Source organism: Scatophagus argus, chromosome 20 (assembly GCF_020382885.2).
Source record: "Scatophagus argus isolate fScaArg1 chromosome 20, fScaArg1.pri, whole genome shotgun sequence".
In the NCBI taxonomy this organism is placed as follows: Eukaryota; Metazoa; Chordata; class Actinopteri; family Scatophagidae; genus Scatophagus; species Scatophagus argus.
In genome coordinates this window covers 4,841,867-4,862,885 of record NC_058512.1, presented here as the reverse complement: position 1 = coordinate 4,862,885, position 21,019 = coordinate 4,841,867, and the positions used below count along the sequence as shown (strand labels likewise).

At 41.3% G+C, this 21,019-nt stretch overlaps 1 protein-coding gene across 1 annotated transcript in view; it reads right to left on the bottom strand.

The window, feature by feature from the left end:
• Positions 1-21,019, bottom strand: part of LOC124051800 (netrin receptor UNC5D-like) — a 133,529-nt gene that overhangs the window by 42,683 nt on the left and 69,827 nt on the right. The window contains exon 2 of the mRNA XM_046375478.1: positions 12,645-12,851. Coding sequence (XP_046231434.1) covers positions 12,645-12,851 — 207 coding nt within the window. The remainder of the gene's footprint in view (positions 1-12,644; positions 12,852-21,019) is intronic.

Below are 21,019 nucleotides of genomic sequence, written 5' to 3'. Positions count from 1 at the left end.
GTTCAAATGCAAATCAGGTTTTATTGCTTAATTATTATTATTATTATTGCTTAATTTTATGTTATTTGTATATTTTGCTGGCAGCCATACATAAATATATATACTCCTCACATATGCATATGAGGAGTATGAATAGTTCTGAGGAACTACTTCATGCAGAAAATGAACCAATCTAAATGACTTCTAAAAAGGTTTGGTGTAAATCCAAATGCAGACACAAAAACAGATATTTTTGTGACAGAAATAGACTCAGATTGTTTCTTGGCGGCGCCTCTACATTTCCGTGAGTCTAGTCCTTCAGTGATGGTTGAATTTTCCTCCTCTTCAGCTCCACAACACTATTTTAGCTGACTCAATGGTGACATTGCTTGAGTCTGAGCTCAGGATCAACTGACTTAACTTGCACTGACTACAGCACATGCATTTTGTCTCGGAAGTGTGGTTTGGTCCATATAGTGCTCTGTGTTAGTCTCTGTGTTTAATTGTCAGTTTAGAATTTAAATTTCTTTTAAGCAGCCGTTCAGAATGAATAAGCTCACATCTCCATTTATGTTTTTTATGTAACCTCTAAACTTCCATAAGTAGTTTTTGACAAGCAATTTCACTACTGGATTGTGACAACGGCCTAAAGCACTATGGAGACAAGGGAGCGGGTTTAGGCGTGTTGTCTCTTAATTTACAATGTCTTTTTTTTCCACAATCGGACCGCCTCATCTTTATTAATGATGAAGAAAACAGAAGAAACTAATGAATAAGCAACAGTCTGCTGTTCCTGATGCAATGTTTCATGCTGAAAGCAGACAAACTGACTCACAGAGGGTGTGAGGGTCTGAGCTACAGCCCTGCAGACTCACTCCAAAAGCTGGCGCACAGTCGGAACCTTTACGACTGCTAAACAACAATAAAATAAGAAAACAAAAAGTGATGCTTTTCATGTCTCATGCCCATGAGTACGGTTAAATGTGAAACTTTGCAAGCTGTTTACTTTTTTTGTCTTAAAGTTTTTCTGACATTGAAGATTTAATTATGCAAATGATGCAGATATATTTGTTTTGGATGCGGATTTTTATCACTCCATGAATTGGAAAATACTGTCAACAGCCATAAATATCAATGTTCGCCATGTTTTTAGGGGAAAACAAAAGAAAACATTATATAAACCAGGCTACTGACGTGGATATTTCTGGCCCAGAGTATGAGAAAAATCTCATTTTGAGAAAACAGCCTTTAAAGATTACATACAAGACATGAACACACACGAGCATTTAAACACAAACATGTGAAATACTAGCAATACAAATACACCCACGTGTAAAGGTGTTTGAGTGAAGGCCATGGTGTTTCTGCTGAAGGCGAGATAAAGGAGGAGAGAAATCAGAAAGACACTAAGACTCCCAGGTTCCCTCACATTCAGCATCAATCAAAGAGCTCAGTCCTCGTTCCAAGTCTCACTCGGTGGCACTGCATTAGTGAAATTATCCAATAACTGCTCGGCCATGTTGGTGACATTCGGTCACTTCCCTGCATCCAGGCATACAAATGTTCATTCAGCTCCTTCCATGAGCCCGTCCCTGGACACCTGTTTTCTTTCTGCCTTCCCTTCAGGCTCCTGCCAGTGGCTCTTGACAAAGCACCACAAAGCCTTGACAACAAACCTGAAGGGTGGAGCAGCTTTCACTTGTCCCCTCAATCATGCCCTTTAATACCTCTCTAATGTTGCCTCAATAAAGGAGTCAGGAAGAGATACACCAGTGCTGATGCTCACTTATCATCACATGTTGCTCTCGCTCTCTGCCTTTTGGTCTGTCTGGCACAGGGCCTGTGGTGTGATCTCTCCCTGCTTTGGCCCATTGTTTTGCCTTGGCTGAGTCTATGAAAAGGCCCCAAGGGAGCTAGGCAGTGCCAGCTACAAGTGGCTCCTGATCCAAGCAGCTCAGCAGAACTCGACTTGTCCGGCTCGGCTCAAATCGGTCCAGAACGTCTCTGTCACGCTTTACGCCACGTTGTATGGAGGATTTTCAGAATTCTGTTTGTCTGAGGGATTGTCGCGAGGCAGCTGTGTACATAGCGGGTGACACGGCACGGACTGTGGGGGGTTAAAGTGGATGGATGTAGCTTTAGGAAAGAATCTGAGTGATGTGAACTCAGCTAAGGGGAAATGTTTGTGTGATGTGACATTGCAGCGTGCGGCTCAGCATGTGGGGGCTGCGAGGGTTGGCTGAGGGCCAGACACAGACGAACCCTGCAAGACAAGCGGAACATGCTCCCAGCAACATCTTCAGTCTGGTCCCAGCTGTGTGTGTCATACTTAATCCTGGAACCAAAGGGACGAATTACTCCATGCATAAAAAAAAAAAAAAAAAAAAAATCATGATAATTCAGCCTTTAAAATGCTTTGAGTCCTTATTCGTGTCATTCCCCCCAGTTGCAATGTTTATGTTTATCCAGAAACCACATGTGTGCTTATTAGGGGCAAGTTTTGCATACTCAAGTGTGTTTCAGTATGCGTGCCACTGCATTTACTTCACTTCCACTTTGTTAAACAAACAGACAAATAGTCGGTGATGCTGAGGGACTCCGAAGCATGACACCCTGCCCCTCCCAGTCCCCACCTTTTCTCTCTTTGTCCTGAGTTAATGCCTGGCTGATGGTATCTCTCAGAGGGCTAGGATCATAATACACAACAACAGAGCTGGTCTATGAGAGAGAGCACGAACAGGAATGGATATCCATACTTCCTCTATCCACCCAGCATTCATATGCTTTCCCTCAATCGCTATCTCTTCATCACTGAATCTGCAGGAGCTGCTATCCTCTCCTTCTCGAGACGACCAACCTGATATCCATTTTCAGCCTCTCTTTCACACTCCCACTGTCCTCTCCATTTCAGATGTCCTTTTTCTCCCTCATCCCATCTTTCTCTTATCTCACCATCAGGGTATCATCCTTTCAGCTGAAGTCCATAAACACAGATATCCCCTCTGTTCCACCTTCCTCTCTGCTCTTCTTTCAATCTGTCCTTCAATAATCTCCTGAGTTCTATCACTCATTTCTATCTCCCAGCCCTCTTACAGCATTTCAACAGAGACAAAAATAAAGTTGTTTTCTGTGATAGGTCTGAGCTTGCAGTGTGCTGCGAGAGAATCTGAGTTTTGTTTACAGCCACTGCCGTTCTTTTATTTTTGTCTTTGGAATTTTAAAGCCCAATAAATAACAGAAACTGAGTGATTTACTGTCTCTACAGGCTGGAAACAGCTTCCTGAAATCATTCTAAGGAGTTTATCAGCACAAGCCATTTTCCTTAAGGGAGGTTAAAATCTGGGCAGCAATGATTACACGGTATATCCAGCTGAGCCTTGTCTGCCTGTGGTTTATCAAAAGGCTTAGCAGTTGCAAAGGGAAAAGGAAATAACACTGCTGCACTGAATTACAGTGTGTGGAGATAATCATATTGTATAGGAAGCTGATCAATGTACACTACATAGACAAAAGTATTGGTACACCTGACAATTACACCAACAGGGACTATATTCTAAATGCATGGACAGCTTTGCAGCTATAACAGCTTCCAGTCTTCTGGGGAGGCTTTCCACAAGATGTTGGAGTGTTTCACCATTCATGCAGTAGAGCATTTGTGAGGTCAGACACCGATGTTGGACCAAAAGGACCAACTGGCTTACAATCTCCGTTCCAGTTCATCCCAAAGGCGTTAGATGGGGTTGAGGTCAGGACTCTGTGTGGCCCAGTCAAGTTCTTCCACACCAAACTCATCCAACCATGTCTTTATGGAGCTTTGCTTTGTGCACTGGGGCACAGTCATGCTGGAATAGAAAAGGGCCTTCAACAAACAAACACAAAGTTGGAAGCATAGCATTGTCCACAATGTCTTGGTATGCAGAGGCATAGAAACAAGTATAAAGTTGTCTTGCATTAAGCTGAACGACTCTTCATAGCTACAGGAATCGCATACTAATATTTGACTTGGATGTGTTCTCTACAAACGTGTTATGTGGGGCAACCATTGCTGTCAGTCCTGATCAGCTTCCTGTTTCATGGTTCAGGTAAGGTTGGTTACCTTTAGCGCTAAAGCGAGGGCACACAGAAATTAATGGCAGATTCTGATGCTTGTAAAGCCAGAAATTATGTTAACTCAAAACATCCTTTCTGGATGGTGTGTACACAATACATATTTACACTTTTTCAGTTATGCTTACCCACAGGGAGACCAGCCACCACAAGGAAGGCTCCGAATTGCCTATAAAATGAGTGGGAAAATATTTCATATACCCAAACTGATAAGATACCGTAAATGCAATTCCATTTACCCACTGTGACACAACAGATGTGGACTGCAGCAATAAGCCTCCCACTGGCCGACTGTGACACTCTGCTTCCCCCTGCTCGCTCGCTCTTTTGGTCTCTACTGTTGTTTTTAGTGAAAAGAGACAACGACAAGCAGTTCATCGAGTTAACAACAGCCTACGCTCTGAAGATATAAAATTAAAATAAAAAAATAAATTGTGAAAGCTGCGAATGCTGGGTGAGAATTGAGACTAAAAATTCCCCCCGCCCAGTGTTTACAAGCATCACTGGCTTCAGTCAAGCCCGAACTTGTGCTTTGCATTATTAAAAACACTCACCACAGATGTCAAAACTGCTCAAGCAGTGAGCTCTCAATGAGCCTAATTACCAGGCTGAAGTATGACTGATAAGAATCACAAAATTTGGCAACAAATGGCTTGTTGAACAGTACTGCAGGGTCACTGCAACCTTTCGCACTCTTTGACATGAGAGCAGATCCAGATTGTCCACACAGAGACACTACAAGGCCTTAAGGCAGCTGAATTTCTTCAGATAAGCTTGTTTTGGGTAAGGGTGTTCTGATGAGATTTTATGTACATGCCTCAATTTGTGACCTTGCTTTCTTGGGCAAACTGACACGGACAACTGCCACCACCGTCGTGTGGGTTGTTTTATCTGTATTTAATATTTAATAGTGTTTAATAAAAGACATACAAAATAAGACCGCAAAGACTGTCAGGAGGGTGTTTCTTTATTCATCAAAATAGAGACTAAATTGAATGTGCAATTTTTATTCCCGATCACTGTTCTTGGCGTTAACACTTGTGGTATTGATCTGAAGTCAGGCATAAGAAGTATCAGACAGACATTCTCCCAGAAGAGTTGTTTTAAGAAACATCTTTTTGGACATACAGACAAATGATGTAATGAGAGAAACTGGTCTCAAAAAGTTTTTTCTTCTGCTGTTTTGGACTTCGCGCTGTCTTGTGGGTGGTTGACTTGGACTTTGTGGCCACTTGTCCATTTCTAGATTTTGTCTTGACTAATTAGAGGACATCAAGCCAAAGACGGTTAGATGGTTAGAAAGCCCTACCATTAGCATCTAGTAGCATACCCAGCCAGTTTCTGTGTTGCATGTATGTTAGAGAACACTATTTGGTAAAGCCTCTCTTGCCAGTGCACCAAATGCCTGAATTTCATCGCAGCGCCTTGACATATTGGTGCCTTTTTCCTGTTTTTAACAGCATTTTCATACCCAGCATGTGGCACAAAGGTGTGAGAAGAGGCAGAAACCAATGATGGCTTCATTAAAATAAGTCAGCACAAAGCAACTGCTCAGTGTTTTGCAAATGACTGGAGTGCAGACGTGCTGAAAACAGACATCTGAAATCTGGGGCTGTTTTTGGTGTAACCCCAGCTGATAATTTGGTGATTCTGACACTGAGCACATCCTTCGAGGGGGAAACGTGTAATAAACAGTTTTAATTAAAACACTTGCAAACAACTAGATGTGACTTCAGAATAACACTTTGCAGAAAGTTAAAAAATAATTGGTAGTATGTAACAATGTCTGTCAACTACTGGAGCTGCTTTATACTGAAAATATGAAAGCCTTCCCCTTCAGTAATTAAGCCCTACAACCATCTGAAGCCAGCAGGACAGATGTATGTGATAAATCTGTATCCTCCAATTTGAAAAGTAGCACACTGGGCAGAGCCATTGCCCACAGTGATCCACTGTGTGCGCATTCATAAATAATAAGCAAACAACACCAGGTGACTACAGACCACACAGACTTTACTACACATAAAACCTGTAAGTTTTTAAGTGGATGCACTGGACACAAACAGGCCTAGAAAAAAAAATACTGAGACAATTAAAAGTTCACTCTCGTCTCATTACCACTGATTCTTTATCGGTCTCATCTTCTCTCTTTCGATTTCACTCATCCAGAGACACTGGACCACAAGCAGGCAATAACATTCCTATGTCTCCTTTTTTGTCTGGCAAAACTGGCATCTCAATTTAATTTCTGAAATCCATATTCATCTGTGGTACAGCAAAATTACAAAAGTCGTTTTTGATTGAAGATATCCCATATATGGTTTAACTAGTACTGCTTTTGTTAAACTACAAAGAGTGTGTAGTTAAGCACAGTAGATCACAGGAAAATATCAAAATATCAGTGGAAACACCACATCTCTCGAACTCTGCCCTTTGAATATCTCCACAATTCGTCTTTAAATGTAGCACCATTTGGCACCCCTTGGCAGTAGAGTTGTTGTGCCTTATTATACGCACAGTCTGCATCAAACATCATTTTTCTACTTGGAGAAACTCTCTCATCTCCTTTTAGTGAGCTATTTTCAAAATGCCACTCCAATTGCCACAGCTGTTCAAAAAGAATGAGACCAGTAATGATACTGGCTGAGAGGTTTAATGCCCCTGTCTCTCTGTCTGCTCTTACATCACTGTTTCAAAGTTTTCATTAACCCATCAAAAAGCTTCCTCTGTTGCCTCAAAATATCTCGGCCTCTCAGGAGTCTTTGCTTTTTTCGCAACAGCTGATTTGTAAATTTCTAGGTAAAGATTCGCATTTTGGGAAATATAGCACGGCTGCTTTTGGTTTTCTTTCTTGCAGAGAGTCAGAGGAAAAGACCAATACTTCTCTGATGTTTGTCTGTCAGCTTGGCTTGACTCTGCTCAAAAATAACAAAATCCACCTACCAGCACCTCTAAAGTTGTTTCATTAATACCTTACACCTTGTTTCTGTGCAATGACTGAGGTATAAAAAACTGGTGGCAACTGGTCCTGACCAACAAGTATTTTGTCTTTGTGCTAAGCTAACTGGTCGGCTGCAGCTTCATATTTAGCTGTTGATCATCTCTTCTCTCTAACTCTTAACCAAAAAAAGAATAACAATTTCCACAGACTTTGTTACTCACTACACATCAGCCCATTGTTGTCTTACACTGTGAATTTCTGTAAGTCTTTCAAACTACTTTTCTCAAATATAAGAAAAAACAAAAAAACAACCCAAGAAGAAGCATCGATTAAACTCAAACTGACTGCAGCAACAAAATGAGAAAAGCAGCTCTGATGTTCAACATTCAGTGTCCTCTTTTATCTCCCAAAATATTTCTTTATTGATAGATGCAATATATTTTTCGGCCTGACAGCGCACCATTGCTCGGCTAATGGTTTGAATCACACAACAATGTTATTATTCATAATAACTGCATAATGATAATAAATGGGCATTCATTAGAGATTCTACAACCTACACTTTATCCTGCATTGATACATGACAACAATGTCTGGTGCAATTCTTCAGAAGACGGGAAAGTTTACTCTTTTAACTCCTGGCCTGGGAAAAAGTTTGAGAAGATACCAGTGAATATGGGCACACACAGGTATCCGAAGATCTTTTTAAACTGCTTGAATGGATGTATTTGTTGCAGCAGGAAATACATAAACCAAAAGTCATGAAAAGACAATTCATTGTGACACTGCTGTAGTTGTTGCTGTCTCAGACGAGTGGTGAGGTTTAACTTACATGCACAGTGCTCTAACTAAAGGTGGTCTGGCCAGAACAGCTGACTGTCACAAGATTGTAATTAACATTTTCTTTTCACAGTGTGTCTTAAACTTATAACTTGAAAACATTTACTGACTATGGACTGATTGCTTTTAGTTCTATTTTAGGCATCTACTGTACAGCTCCATATGTTTTGAAAGTATATTTGACTTTTTTTTTTTTTTTTTAAAGAAAGATCTCGTATTAGTTTCATCATTAAAAATACTTCTTCACAAGACAAACGCAGCTCACACTTGCTCATTGTCATGGAAAGTTGAGCAGTCAGGATTAGCTTGCAGGCAAGATGAGTTGCAGGTATGAAATATTTAGCCATTATGAGGTGTTAAAAATATCTTTTCTTTACTCTGCTACACATCTTACAGATTGAGAAACACAACACGATTCATCCAGGTGGAAGATAGCGCATATTGTGCCAGCTTGTCTCATGCTTATGGCAACAGCAGTTGAAGCTATTCACAGAAGCTGTAATGGATATTTCCTTTTTTCCGTTTCTACATTTCTTTTCCTCGTCTGTCGCTGTGACTCCTGGAAGGCACATAGGAGCCAAGACTGAATCTGAGAAAAACAACACAACACAAAGCTAAAATATATCTCCCTAGCTGAGTTAGTCGCCTCTGGACAGACACGGTTTCTGTCCTCCGCCTCAAACCCTCTCGTCAAACAATGTTAGGGCATGTGTTGTTGAGTCTGTCTGCATTTAATTCACAGCTTACTGCTTTAATAGCTACAGCCCCCCGCTCGCTGCTGGACCCAGGGGCCATTCTGCCACCTGAGTCAGACTATAATAGCTTGTACTGAGATACAGCTGTTCAACTGCCTCCTACTGATGAAGCTGGACGAGCAGCCAGAAGTGTCTCAGCTGAGGTGAGACGTTCATTTTCTCAGCATGTAGGATGTTGGTCCACTTCTGTATCAAGCCTAAGCTGCAACAAGAAAACCGTCAGTGACAGATACTCACTAAAACCCTGGTCATGTCCACAGAAATCCCCGAAAGCCCACACCTGTGAATACTAAAGCATGTCCAAGCAGCAAAGCCTCACATCATCATGCTGGGCACCCATCTAGAGGTTTCAGCCAGAGCACACAATATTATAATACGAGCAGATGTATTTAAGCTTAGATATTTTTATAGGAGCGAAAATTTAGGAAAACTACTGACAGCAATGCAGAAGAAGTGCATGAATCGGTCAATAAAAGACAGGACAGACACATGCTGGTTTCCTGCATATTTAGCATGTTTATACAGAATATTTTAGCAGATGAAAAACCAGTATAATTCCTCCCCAGGGGAATGATTGAAACCATGAATGTTTTTAAAATATCTTGATAAATATTGAGATATTTCAGACTCAGACTGGACCAAAGATGGACCTCTATTTTTTCTTTATTTTCACATCTAGGCAGGAATAACTTTGGTAATGACCTGCTGAACCCAGTGCAATGATGAAGTGGTAGTCATTATTTCTTTTCAATCTGGAACAATAACGAATGGTTTTAGTATTCTGCTTGCCGAACATGCTGCTTTTTTTAGAAGAGGATCAGAGAATACAATTAGAAAGCAGGCATTGCTTTTAGACATTACGTACATTTTTTAACACAGTTTCACAACAAAGTATCAGAGAGGTTTGCATTAGTATTGTTTCTTGAAGCAATAAAATAACTGCTATGGAGGAAAGAAAGCAAAAGCAGTCAACATTAAAATCATTTTGCTGAAAGGAGGAATGTGGGCTCTCTTATTTGTACATACAAATGATGCCACTCTTGAATGGACTCCACTGTGCAAAAATGATGTATTAAGCAATGATGATTTCAACATAATCAAGCTATTTGCTGCTTTCAGAGGGAGGCTGTTGGAGTGTGCACTAACACCAAGAGTGGGCTGTGAAAGATGGCCAGGTTTAGTGTTCTTAAAAATCCACTGATATTGGCATCGATTTGGGGACATTTTGTTCCACTCTTTTTTCCTTTAGAGGCGTCATCCAATAAAATAGCTTTAACAGTTTCTTGATATTTTATGTCACGCCAGAGGGCCACTAATTCATGGAAATTTTGTACTTTATCTTCTATATTGAAGCACTAAACTGCTCCATCCATTTTCAATTTGCACCGTCCTGTGTCTAATTACAAGGCTATGCACTGAGATGATCAGTGACAATACAAAATATCTACCCTGGTGAGAAGCTTTGCCAACTAACAAAGCACCTGCTGCACTGCGATATCGTAAGACAAAAGATGATGACAGAAGAAAAACTGCCAATTAGGACTAAGTATTTACTGAGGACGAGATACTAGGGCTGAGGTAATAGAGTGAGTGGTGACTCTGCCAAACACTATGTTTAAGATACTGATATGTTCAAACCATTGCCATATATAAAGATGGACATTGTGTCTCCACGTCCTCCCACTGTACAAGAGCGAAGCCAAAATATCCCAGATATGAGCACTCCCATCCTGCAATGGTGACATCATCCGGAGCCACAGTATTGAGTTCTTGCCCATACACCTGCCTAAACCAATTGTGAGCAGCCCTCAGCTGTCACTCATGACATTTCACCTCAACAAACTGTAAATACACTTCACCTTTCAAATAAAATCTGTGTAAATAAGCAACTTTTTAGTTTCACATCCAGAGCATACTAAAAAAAAAGTTTAACATTCATTTGGTGTTGTGTTTCAGACCACATGGTGACTTTAAGTGCAATACTGACTCTCCTCAAAGCTCTGTTTGGCCTCCACCACATCCTGAGGGGGAGGAAAAAAAAGTCTGTTAATTGCTCCACAATGTTCACCAGCTATTTGCCAAGTTTGTCTGAATGCTGTTCAACACTCTGGACCAAGCGTGCGGAAGACTTCTATGGCTTTTTTTTCTTTTCTTCTTCTTCTTTTTTTGCTTTTTGGCTGAAAACAGCTATCGACTGTGGCAGAGAGTAAGATGCTGAGATCTGAGAGTGAACCAAAACAATGAAGTTGTAGCTGCTTTAAAGCAACTAACTACTTCCTGGAGGTTAGGAAAAGAATGGTGCTATGGTTCAAAGACTTATTGCTCAGAGATGGTAAAATGCATTCAGTCCAATTTTACAAAAAGTACAAATATATAAATTATATTATTGGCAGGAGGATCAAGTCGTGAGTTTATGCAGGAAGTTTCTGCCACCTTCTTCACAAACAGCATGACTCTTTTTTTCTGCCTTCATTAAATTTACACTTCGCAAGAGTTGCCTGTCTATCTGGAAGGCTGTCACCTCAACTATAAACACTAACACAACTAACAGTGTTGACGGACAGGAAACAGTCCCCAGAATAGCATATATAAAACTTACTGAGAACTTTTACAGTACAACAATTCAGGAAAATGTTGAAGTACATTCATATATGGGAAAACAAACCAACTTGGTAAATGCTTCCATTTTGGTGCAGGTCCACCCATCAAGGTTTTCTGTCATTCTTGACATCCGTGTCTGTATTGCTTCGACATTTTTTGGTCAAGGTTACAATAAAGACTAATAAAATACCATCATTTCACATGCACTCTATTTTATCACATCTTCCACCAGCTTGTACTTATAAGGACACATCCTGGCCCGGACTTGACCTTTCTGCTTTATGATATACAAGCACAGGTGGATTTTTAAGATTCTCTCCTTATTGGCTTTTATTCTCTCTGCCTGTCTCTCTCTCTCTCTCCTTTCCCTTCTGTATTTCTATCCTTCCTCGTGTCGGTCCCAGTGGCAACAGATATGAATGGTGATAAGGAGCCAGATGGGAGCAAAGCTATGAATCCAGACTAGAGGCGGTAAAAATTTAGAGGGCCATTGTTAACTCTGTGGGGGGATATTGATTGGTGCTGGGTGATAAGTGAAGAATCAACAATGTCGAGCTAATAGCAGCGAAGGCAGACTCATAAATAATTTGCCTTCATCCCCACCTCTTTCAGAAAGCTATACTCTAATTAGATGATGGTCAATTGATCAAGTGCAGGCTTAGAACTTAATTATGAGATTAGCTAATATTTTTATGCTTTTCAGATCAACAACAATAAAAACGAGAAAATTTTAAAAGAATCAGACTAAGGTGTTAATTATCCTGATGCTTTGAACTCAGCATTTCCGCAGTGGATTAAAACAAGTAACTTTGAACAAAGTGGAGAGTCAGCCGATTTAATTACAATACAAGTACATTTTTGGGTAAAAAAAGAAAGTATAATTATATTTTTTGCCAATTTGTTGTATAAACAACTGAATCTTTGAGATTTGCAATACCCATTGCGAGATGATGCAATAGAAACATACAAGGGCTTCAGAGAAGTAAAGGAAATTTTTCTTTGTGGCTTGAATGAGTTCATTTTTCTTCAAGTTAAAGAAACAACAACTGCATTTCAGCAAGTTGCATCAGTAAAAGACACCAGTACAAAGTCAAATCCTAAAATTGAACATGCTGGGGCCTTTCATGGTCTAACAGTTGTCATTTTGGTTTAAATCAAATATGACACAAAGTGTGCACTAAGGAACCGAGGCATATATTTGAAGGGTTGGACTTAGCTGCAGGCACTGTCATAAAGCCCCATTTGCAAAGTTCATTTTTAAGACCTCAGTCCTCGCTATCAGAGATATGAATACTATGATAATAAGTTACAGTGTCAGGAGGAAGGTATGACAAGAAAAACAAACAAACATAATTTAAGTTACAAGTTGTATGCATATCTTGTGTAAGCCCAGAGTATTTGTTTATGTAGATCTTCTGTACCTGTCCCCAGGTCGGTGTGCTCCTGAGACATGTGCTGGCTCTGGTGGACCCATTCGCCGTTGCACTTGAAGAAGATCTGAAGAGCAGGCCGAGCTTGACACCGGAGCTTGATGGGATTGCTCTTGACGATGTAAGCATCAACAGGCTCTTCCAGGAAGTGGGGCAGTGTCCCAGACTGGCCATGCTGCAGGGCTTCACCTCGGGGACCTGAAGGGCAAAATGAGAAGCAAATGAGAGTCAAAGAGAATGACTAAATACAGCGGAACACAAAGTTAATTATTAATATATGACAGCAAGACGGCTAATTCAAACAAGCTCAGATTTCTTTCCTGCCAACTAACCCTGCAGTAAAACCTTCGAGACAGACAAACGCACATAGAGAAAAAAAACTCTGGCTCTGCCGTCCCCCCAGCTTCCACTATCCCTCACTCTCTCCCTCCGCCCTGCAACCAGAGCCAGCTAGTAGCCATTACTCCTTACACTGACGTCTCCCTCAAATAAATCGCTTTGGAGAAGAGTATGAGAAATAACACAACAAGAGAACATCGCCCCATCCCCACAGTCCATTCTCCACCACAGCATTACAATACAATAATTTACAGGATGTCTACTGTACAGAAAATCCTCCCTGATGCCACAGTGTTTAATATTTGAAGCACACAGGGACGCACAAACAATGCTACAGGGTATTTTGCAGAAAGCTATGCTGGATTTTGTTTTGCAAATCTGCAAAATTTATATGATGAAAAACCACCATCAGCTTTAAATAATTTATGTCATTAGGGTTAATGTTTTTTTTGTTGTCTTTTGTGTTTAACTCCACTGGGGGATGTGAGGCATAAGGGTAAGGGTTATCTCAACTGCACCGCTGCCTCAAGACATGTTACGTGTTTCATCTCTGTCTGGGTAACAAATAGCAACAGTAAAAACATAGTTTTGTTGCATGTTGAGAAATTCAGATTTTAAGGGTAGACACTCAGGAAAACTGTCTGAGCTGTGGGACAGGACCTGAAATATGCAGCAGTTTTTATTGCAGTGCAGTAAGTGACACTGAAGGATAAGCAGTTGTTAAAAATGACAGAGAACAGAAAAAAGCATGACAAATTATTGAAACAAACATGTCCTTGAAGTCAAACAGTATTTGGACCTCCTGTTGTCGATCTGGCAGATCTAAAGTAGTCCCATAAAGACTCATTTGATCTCTCGGATGTCGGTGTTCTCTAAAGACAGTTCATTCAGTTGAAGAATTCACCGACAACACACTGGCAAAACATTAACAGGCATTACTCACTTCTTCCCCTGCCCGTCGGAGGTGTGTTCAAGTCAGCACACGTTTTGCTACTTCTGAGGCCCTGCAAGTGTAATTACACTCTGACTAATCCCCTAGTTTGCTGGAACCTCTTTCATGCAAGTGTGAAGGGTTTAGTGAGGCAAACCGTCCCGCGCCCGCCCCTCCCGATCACAACTCCCCACTGCACACTGCATGCATCTCCACAGTGATGGGTGTACCTCTGAAAACCCCATCAGGATTAGAGAACCCACTCTCTCTTTCTCTCTCCCTGTTCTCTAGCTAATCTAATCCTCCTACCTTTCCTGCCGGATGTCTCCTGATTGAGAGGAATAGATAAAAGACTCTGTGTGATTCCCTGGCTGTGAAAATCACAGCGCTTGCTCAGTGTTCCTCTCCCCTCTGTGCGACACATTCACATTCTCTCCTTCATTCCTGGAACTGGGGCTGAACAAAGAGACATGCTTTTAATTTCAAAATGACTAGCCCCAGGCAAGCTTTTCTTGTACAGAGTGCTCCAATTTGTTTTGCGCACGGAGCATTGACATGGCGTGTTTGTGTTTGGATAGATGCAAAACAGACGTGAGGGCGCATCCAGAGGATGATAGATGGGAACATGAATACACAAACACACAGCTGTCAAACAAAGCCACAGCCTTCTATGTAATGACTCATTTGTTAATAGATCAGGTATTATACCAGTGCTCACCAACAAGACAGTTCAATGCCACTGCCACTAATACTTCAAATGTCCTCATCAACAGCAATAAGGTTTAGTAAAGCATTACGGGCTTTAGTCAGGTAGCCGTCCATTTATGTTTTCATTTCTTATTTAGCAGGTGGGATGGTATCGCAGCAGGACGGATTAGGCGAGACACATGAAGAGACACTCTAGTGTCTGATTTAACCTCGGGCTGGTGATGGGACATGTCACCTCAGAGGGGAACACAAGCACTTAACTGTCTCTGGGAAAAGCATCACATATTTGCACCTGAAATGGGTTGAATACAGATCACAAAGTGCATCCCCCCTCCGGCACTGCACCTTATTGTTAGTACACACGTGGATATGAGAAAACTCACGTCGTTGTCATGTTATCATATCAAACAAAGTGGTCTCAGGTAGTGATGGTGTTGATGGTGCTGTCGGATTTCCGTATGCCTTTCTAAAATTCTCCAACCATTTCCGTCTCGTGGCCAGCACAGGCCTGTTATTGGCTCATCCGCATGTTCCCAGTGAAAGGCTGAAGACCGATATCTCTCCTCAACATGCTCACTGTCACTCAGGAGAACGCTGTGCCCTGTGCTTCACAGTTTTCGCAGTGATCTACAACCAATGCTTCAGCTCGGCAATAACATATAAGGGGGCACCGATACATCTAGCCCAGTCTGAGAGGAAAACAAGATATCACTGCCAAAGGCCTGAGTGATGGCTCTATCAGACACCCTCTCTCCTTCTTTCGTTTTTTCTCTCTATCTCTGCCTCTCTGTCTGTCTTGCATGCAAACTTTTGTCCTGGAAATGCAGACACAGTCTTCTAATACTGCACTGTCTCACAAGCTAACAAACCTTTCCCCCAGTACATAACACTTCTTCTCTTCACATGCAAAGTTAAAAGCATCGAGTAAGTGTGGTTCTCTTACGACACTTCAATGTATTAATAGCTTTTAGTGAAAATCTAAAAGAAATGAGGAGGAAAGAAACCCTGGCTGACTGGACTAATCTGGTAAAACCTTTGAGTGCTGGCCCAGGCTGTTTCACACCAGGACAGATGACTGCTGCTCCAGTACACTCACAGTGCTTTGAGACTGAAGGCAGCAATCAGGCTGATGTTTGTCAAATCTACTTTCAACACACTGAAACAAACCTCATATCCTGGCAGACAACCTGCTGTCCTGTGTCCATCTCAAGCACCAGCCGATCCTATGGATAACTGACATCTTGACACTCAGTTTGCAGATGATCAGGGTCAGCAGTACCCCAGGAAACAATAGTATTAAGAGAACAGTAAGCACCCTAACTGTTTCTACAGAAACACTGGGCCCATGTGTCCTCTGCTATATAGACGCAGCCAGGGGACTGTAACACACAAACAACAAGCCAGCTTCTTGAGCACTGTCTTTGCTAATAAGATCTTATTAAGCTGGTTGTTGAGAACAACCATTTAGCAGTTTAAGTCCTTTTGGATAAGAAGCATACATTATCACACCACATGCCATGTCAGCACATCCTTGAATCATTTCACTGTTGGAAACCTTCATTCATCTACCGATTCTACTTGCGGAATACCAAAAACAAGAAGCACCTGCTCAGCAAGCAACAAGCTCCCACCAATGAAGCTCCACCACAATCCATAGCAAAAACAGTCCAAAAAGCCAGCCTAGACGACACATCCTGGACTTTGAATTCCACCTCCTGGGATGCAGAACTGATAGCGGGGGAAATCCTCTTTTCTTTAAAAGAGGTTGCTGCCTTCTGAAGATGAACCACCCGCCTCTGCTGCGCTTCACAGGAAGTAATTGTTGCTCCTCCTTGAAAAGAAAACCCCTTATATGCATGAGAAACTGAACACAAGGTTTAGTCTTTTGGCAATTTGAACAGCACAGCTAGTCCTGGGTTAATATGGGTCACTGTTGCCCATGCAAGACCTGGTTCACAACTGCAGCTTCCTGTCAGGCGTCTGACAGGACTGTCGTGTTTCAACATGACTGCAAATGTCTTACAATTGAAACTTTTGAAAAATGACTTAACAATCAGTACTTTAGAATCATCAGGACAGACTGTTTCTATACTGACCTGTAGCAGGTGGATCACCTGCAGCCAAAATGACAAGCCAAGTTCCTACCTACAGAGTCCAGCCTGCTTTAATGCCCAACTGTTTCAGGTAAACAGGTTTGATCATTTGTGTTGACGCACTCACACTAAGTATGTTTGTTTCAGTTTGACAGAGCTATAATGGATATGAATGCCTTTGCACTTGCAGCTTCAGTAATCACAACACCTACTCTCCACACTTTGCTGGGTTTTAATGCAAGTTATTTACTTGTGTCCCTTTTGTGCCTGCCATTTCAGTTGCTCTTCGTGAATGATGTTCATTGAGCCGTACTGAATTCAAATGGCACGTGGTGATCTCTGATTCAAAACCTCCAACAGGTTTAAGGCACCCAAAACTAATCTCCTGCTAATATTGTATGTGAATTACCAGCATGAACAGAGAGAAAAAAGGACACAATGTGTGTGTGTTTGTGTGTTTAAAGAAAGAGAAAAGAAAGAGTGGGAGAAAATATATGACTTTAATAAAATGCAACATGGCCTTAACGCTTTATCCAATAATCAGTGGCTTACAGCCGGAAATATTTTACAGAACATCTCTTTTTTAGAATTATTCTTACATGTGTGGAACTGGCCATCCTTCCTGATATCCTAGAAAAGCTGCAGTTTTAAAGCACTAACAGCTTACAGATATCGTGTACCATCGTTTCTACTTAACTTGTTAAAAAAAATGGAGAAAACTGGACAGAAGCACAGGAAACTTCGCCAACTGCTTTAACTCACTCGACAGAATTCAGAATGAATAATCAGGAAGCAGCTGCTTATCCATGAATTAACAAACAAATCTACTAATTAATTCTTAGTTTGTTAATTAAGAGTCAGTGGCATAATTATTTGTTAATTACTTCACCATGTTGACATTTCCGTAACAGGTCTGAGAAATAAGCTGCATGACTAGTTGGCGAATGGGTGGGTGTGCATTTCGTGGATTTCTTTGCTGTTATGTGTTCTTGCGTTTGTGTAAACAGCAACTTTCGGGCTAATGCGACTATGTAAATACATGAATAAATACAGCTTGGCAATGGTCAATGCTGTATTAATTATATATGCAGAGTATGAGGTGTCTTCATAGGCTGCACTGATGCAGTTCTGTGCAGCAGATGGATGGTCTAGATTGAGGATCAGAGGTGAAGCTAGCAGAGGAGATGGGGGTGGAGGGAGATTGGTGAAGCAGAAGATAGGTGGGTGTTGAAGATAGTGAGTAGCACTGGGGGAGCATCTGTTCAGATCAACCAAGTGCACGGCAGGAAGACAAAAAAAATGTTCAGCATTTATGGGAAATGCTTATAAACATCTGAAAAGAAAGGCATTTTCTTTGAAGGTTCTCAGCCAATTTTTGCCCACTGAAGGATCACAACCTTTGAAATGCACAACCCCCACAAGAGCTTTTTTGCCTGTCTGCAGAGATTTCTGAATGACAGGTTCTCCACAGGGGAAAGACAGGCAGGCAAAGATGAGATTTGTTGATCTCCCAGCACAACAGCCAATGAGGCAGGAAAGGCAACAACACGTGAAAGCCTCATTGTGTTTGGAGTTTTGCAGACACTACCCACATCAAAACACAATATAGTGCGACAAGTGTCCCGATGACAAGCTGACAGGTAATGAACTGCTTAGCAGCCACGCGTTATTGCGCACCAGCTGGATGCACACGGATGCTTCTCAAAGTCTGAGTCCACTGTCTGGTTGAAGTCCAGCTCGGTTGTCTTGTTATTCCGACATCTTGCCAAACCACAGGATTAAATTCATGGCGAAGACCGAGCGCGCACCAGATTTTACATCATTATTTAAAATGACATCCCTGTTTCCTTCCTGGCTCTTCTCCTCCCTGGCCCGAGGCAAGTCTCACAGTGACTTCAGTCAGACTGCAGAAATGCCCAGAGCTCTGAAGCTACTCTAACTTGTAATTTCTTTGCAATGGGAGTCACACAAGCAATTCATTTCTCCTCTGCCTCTCAGCCTCTTAAAAACAGCATGGCCTCAACAGAAAGAGATGCCAGAGTGCTTTGTTCAAATATTGATGCAAACCTCTCATCTGTCAACTCAGGACACAACAGACATGTGCACACACAAACACACGCAAACAATCACACACACACAGCCACACACAGATAAGTTGTGTGCCACCAGTGAGACCCTCCCAGGCAAAGACCGTTTTCCATGCCAGATGTTGTCCAATCAAAACAGACAAATGTTTACTCTTTGCGCCGATCGAATATTTCTCATTCAAATGACCATATTATTTCATTTTCCCTGTGTTGATTCAATGAATTTATGTTCAGAAAATGTAGAGAAAATATCTATCAAAAAGATCTTCCCGTTCCTCTTATCAGCAAAGCCCTTCTCCACACTCACAGATGGGAACTGCTCAGTACAACCAAGCTCTTATCTGCTGGACAGCAGACCTGCTGGAGCATCCAGGGGTTAGGAGGCTTGTTTAAGGACACCTGAATGGTGCAAAATAGAAGAGAGGTAACATACACCGTCCCATCAAGATTTATCCTGTATGTCTGTGAGGAGGGCTGCAGTGTCACATCACATCAGGCTTCTCTTGCTTTAGAGGTGGAGAGGAGATAATGCAGTTTGTCAAAGGCAACTATGTTTGCCCTGGGTTTTGTCTTTCAGGCAACATGCCAAGTAATATAAATGTTTAAAATTAATTAAAAGGAAGGTGCTCTTTGTGGCAAAGCTGTAAATACGACATGATCTATCATTGAAGGCATTTTTGCCATTTTATTGGATAGCTAATAGGATGGAGCCATAAAATAAGGTGAGAAAGGTTTAGAAGGACTGGGGTTTCAAGTTGGGTCAGTGCAGCCAAAGTCATCATTTGCAGTGATGACAATGTATTTTTCACATGTATACAAATTCACACCCAGCTAATACTGTGTGTTTTTCTGTGATAATTCAGCACCATATTGTGTTGTCAAAACAAAATATGATCTATTTTTAGGAATTGAAAAGTGTGTGTGCACCTAAACACGCACAAACCAGTGTGTGTGTACGTATGTGTACAGTTTGTCTGGATGTGTGTCACCTACAAACACCCAGGTGGTATATGCATCTTCATTGGTGTTGTGACAGCTTGCCAGCCTGGTTTTGGCAGGCGGGAGATTGTGCTTCCCTCAGCTCTCCTGATAATCAAAGAGTAAACATGCCAAAGCAAAAGTGGGTTACCTGTATGTCAAACTTGCAGAAAAAACTCTCCCATCTCTATCCCATCAACAACTTCTCCATAAGATTTTGCCCATGCTCAAATTAGGAGGGTAACAAACAATCTGTATACGCTTTTCATATCCAGTGTTTCAAAGAACTCCCAAGAAGACTTTTTCCTCTAAAGAACCAAAGAAATGAGGAGCGTAAACTAAAAATATGACAAATAAGCTTTTGACTCAGTTTTTAAGTATAACTATGTATATCAGTGCAGAGAGGGATAATTCTAGTAAAATCGAAAATTCACACCAACTTGTGACTTATAGCTTATAGTGACTGGCCTTTCATGATGAGCAGCACCAGTTTATAAAGATATTCATTATTTCTTTAATATTTTATATGTTAGTTTTAAATATTAATATTAATATCTGTTTATACTATACTTGTCAAACAAAGAAGTAGGTGACATTGTTCTGTAATTACCGGAGTCTGACATTCCCACGCACTACCTAATTCACAGGAAATGATATGTGCGTTCACTCATTACTAAAGTAATAGCATTCCTATTTTTAATGCTATCTTCAATCAATCATCAGGGTGACTGCTCACTTTTCAACCGGCGTGACAGAGTTGGATTAATATGCTACTGATGCAAAGTGAACATTTTCACTGTTAACACAGCAAAAGTATTCAACTGGTGAAACATGAGGTAGCTTTTATTGTGGAGGGAAACCCAATGTTTTTGTCGCAGAGGTTAGTGCCTGTGGCTGTTAATCAAAAATGCATCAACAAAACAAGACATTTTTCTGTATTTTTTGACAGCAGATCAGCTTTAAATATTGTAGTGAGTGGTGGAACAACAAGGAGCAGCTACAGCGAGCTGTCAGATGAAAAGTTCTCCTCCAACTTCTCAGCAAGACAACCAACTTCTTCTGCTGCTGTACGGAAAAAAGACATATACCTTGTGCCGCAAGGAATCAGATAGCTGCTGCTCATGGTTGGATGGAAAATGGCCATTTACTGAGTTTTTCTCTCTTTCTTTATTAAAACAATGCGAGTGTGTTTGGCTGCCAAAAGAATTCTGGGACCTGTAGCATTAAACC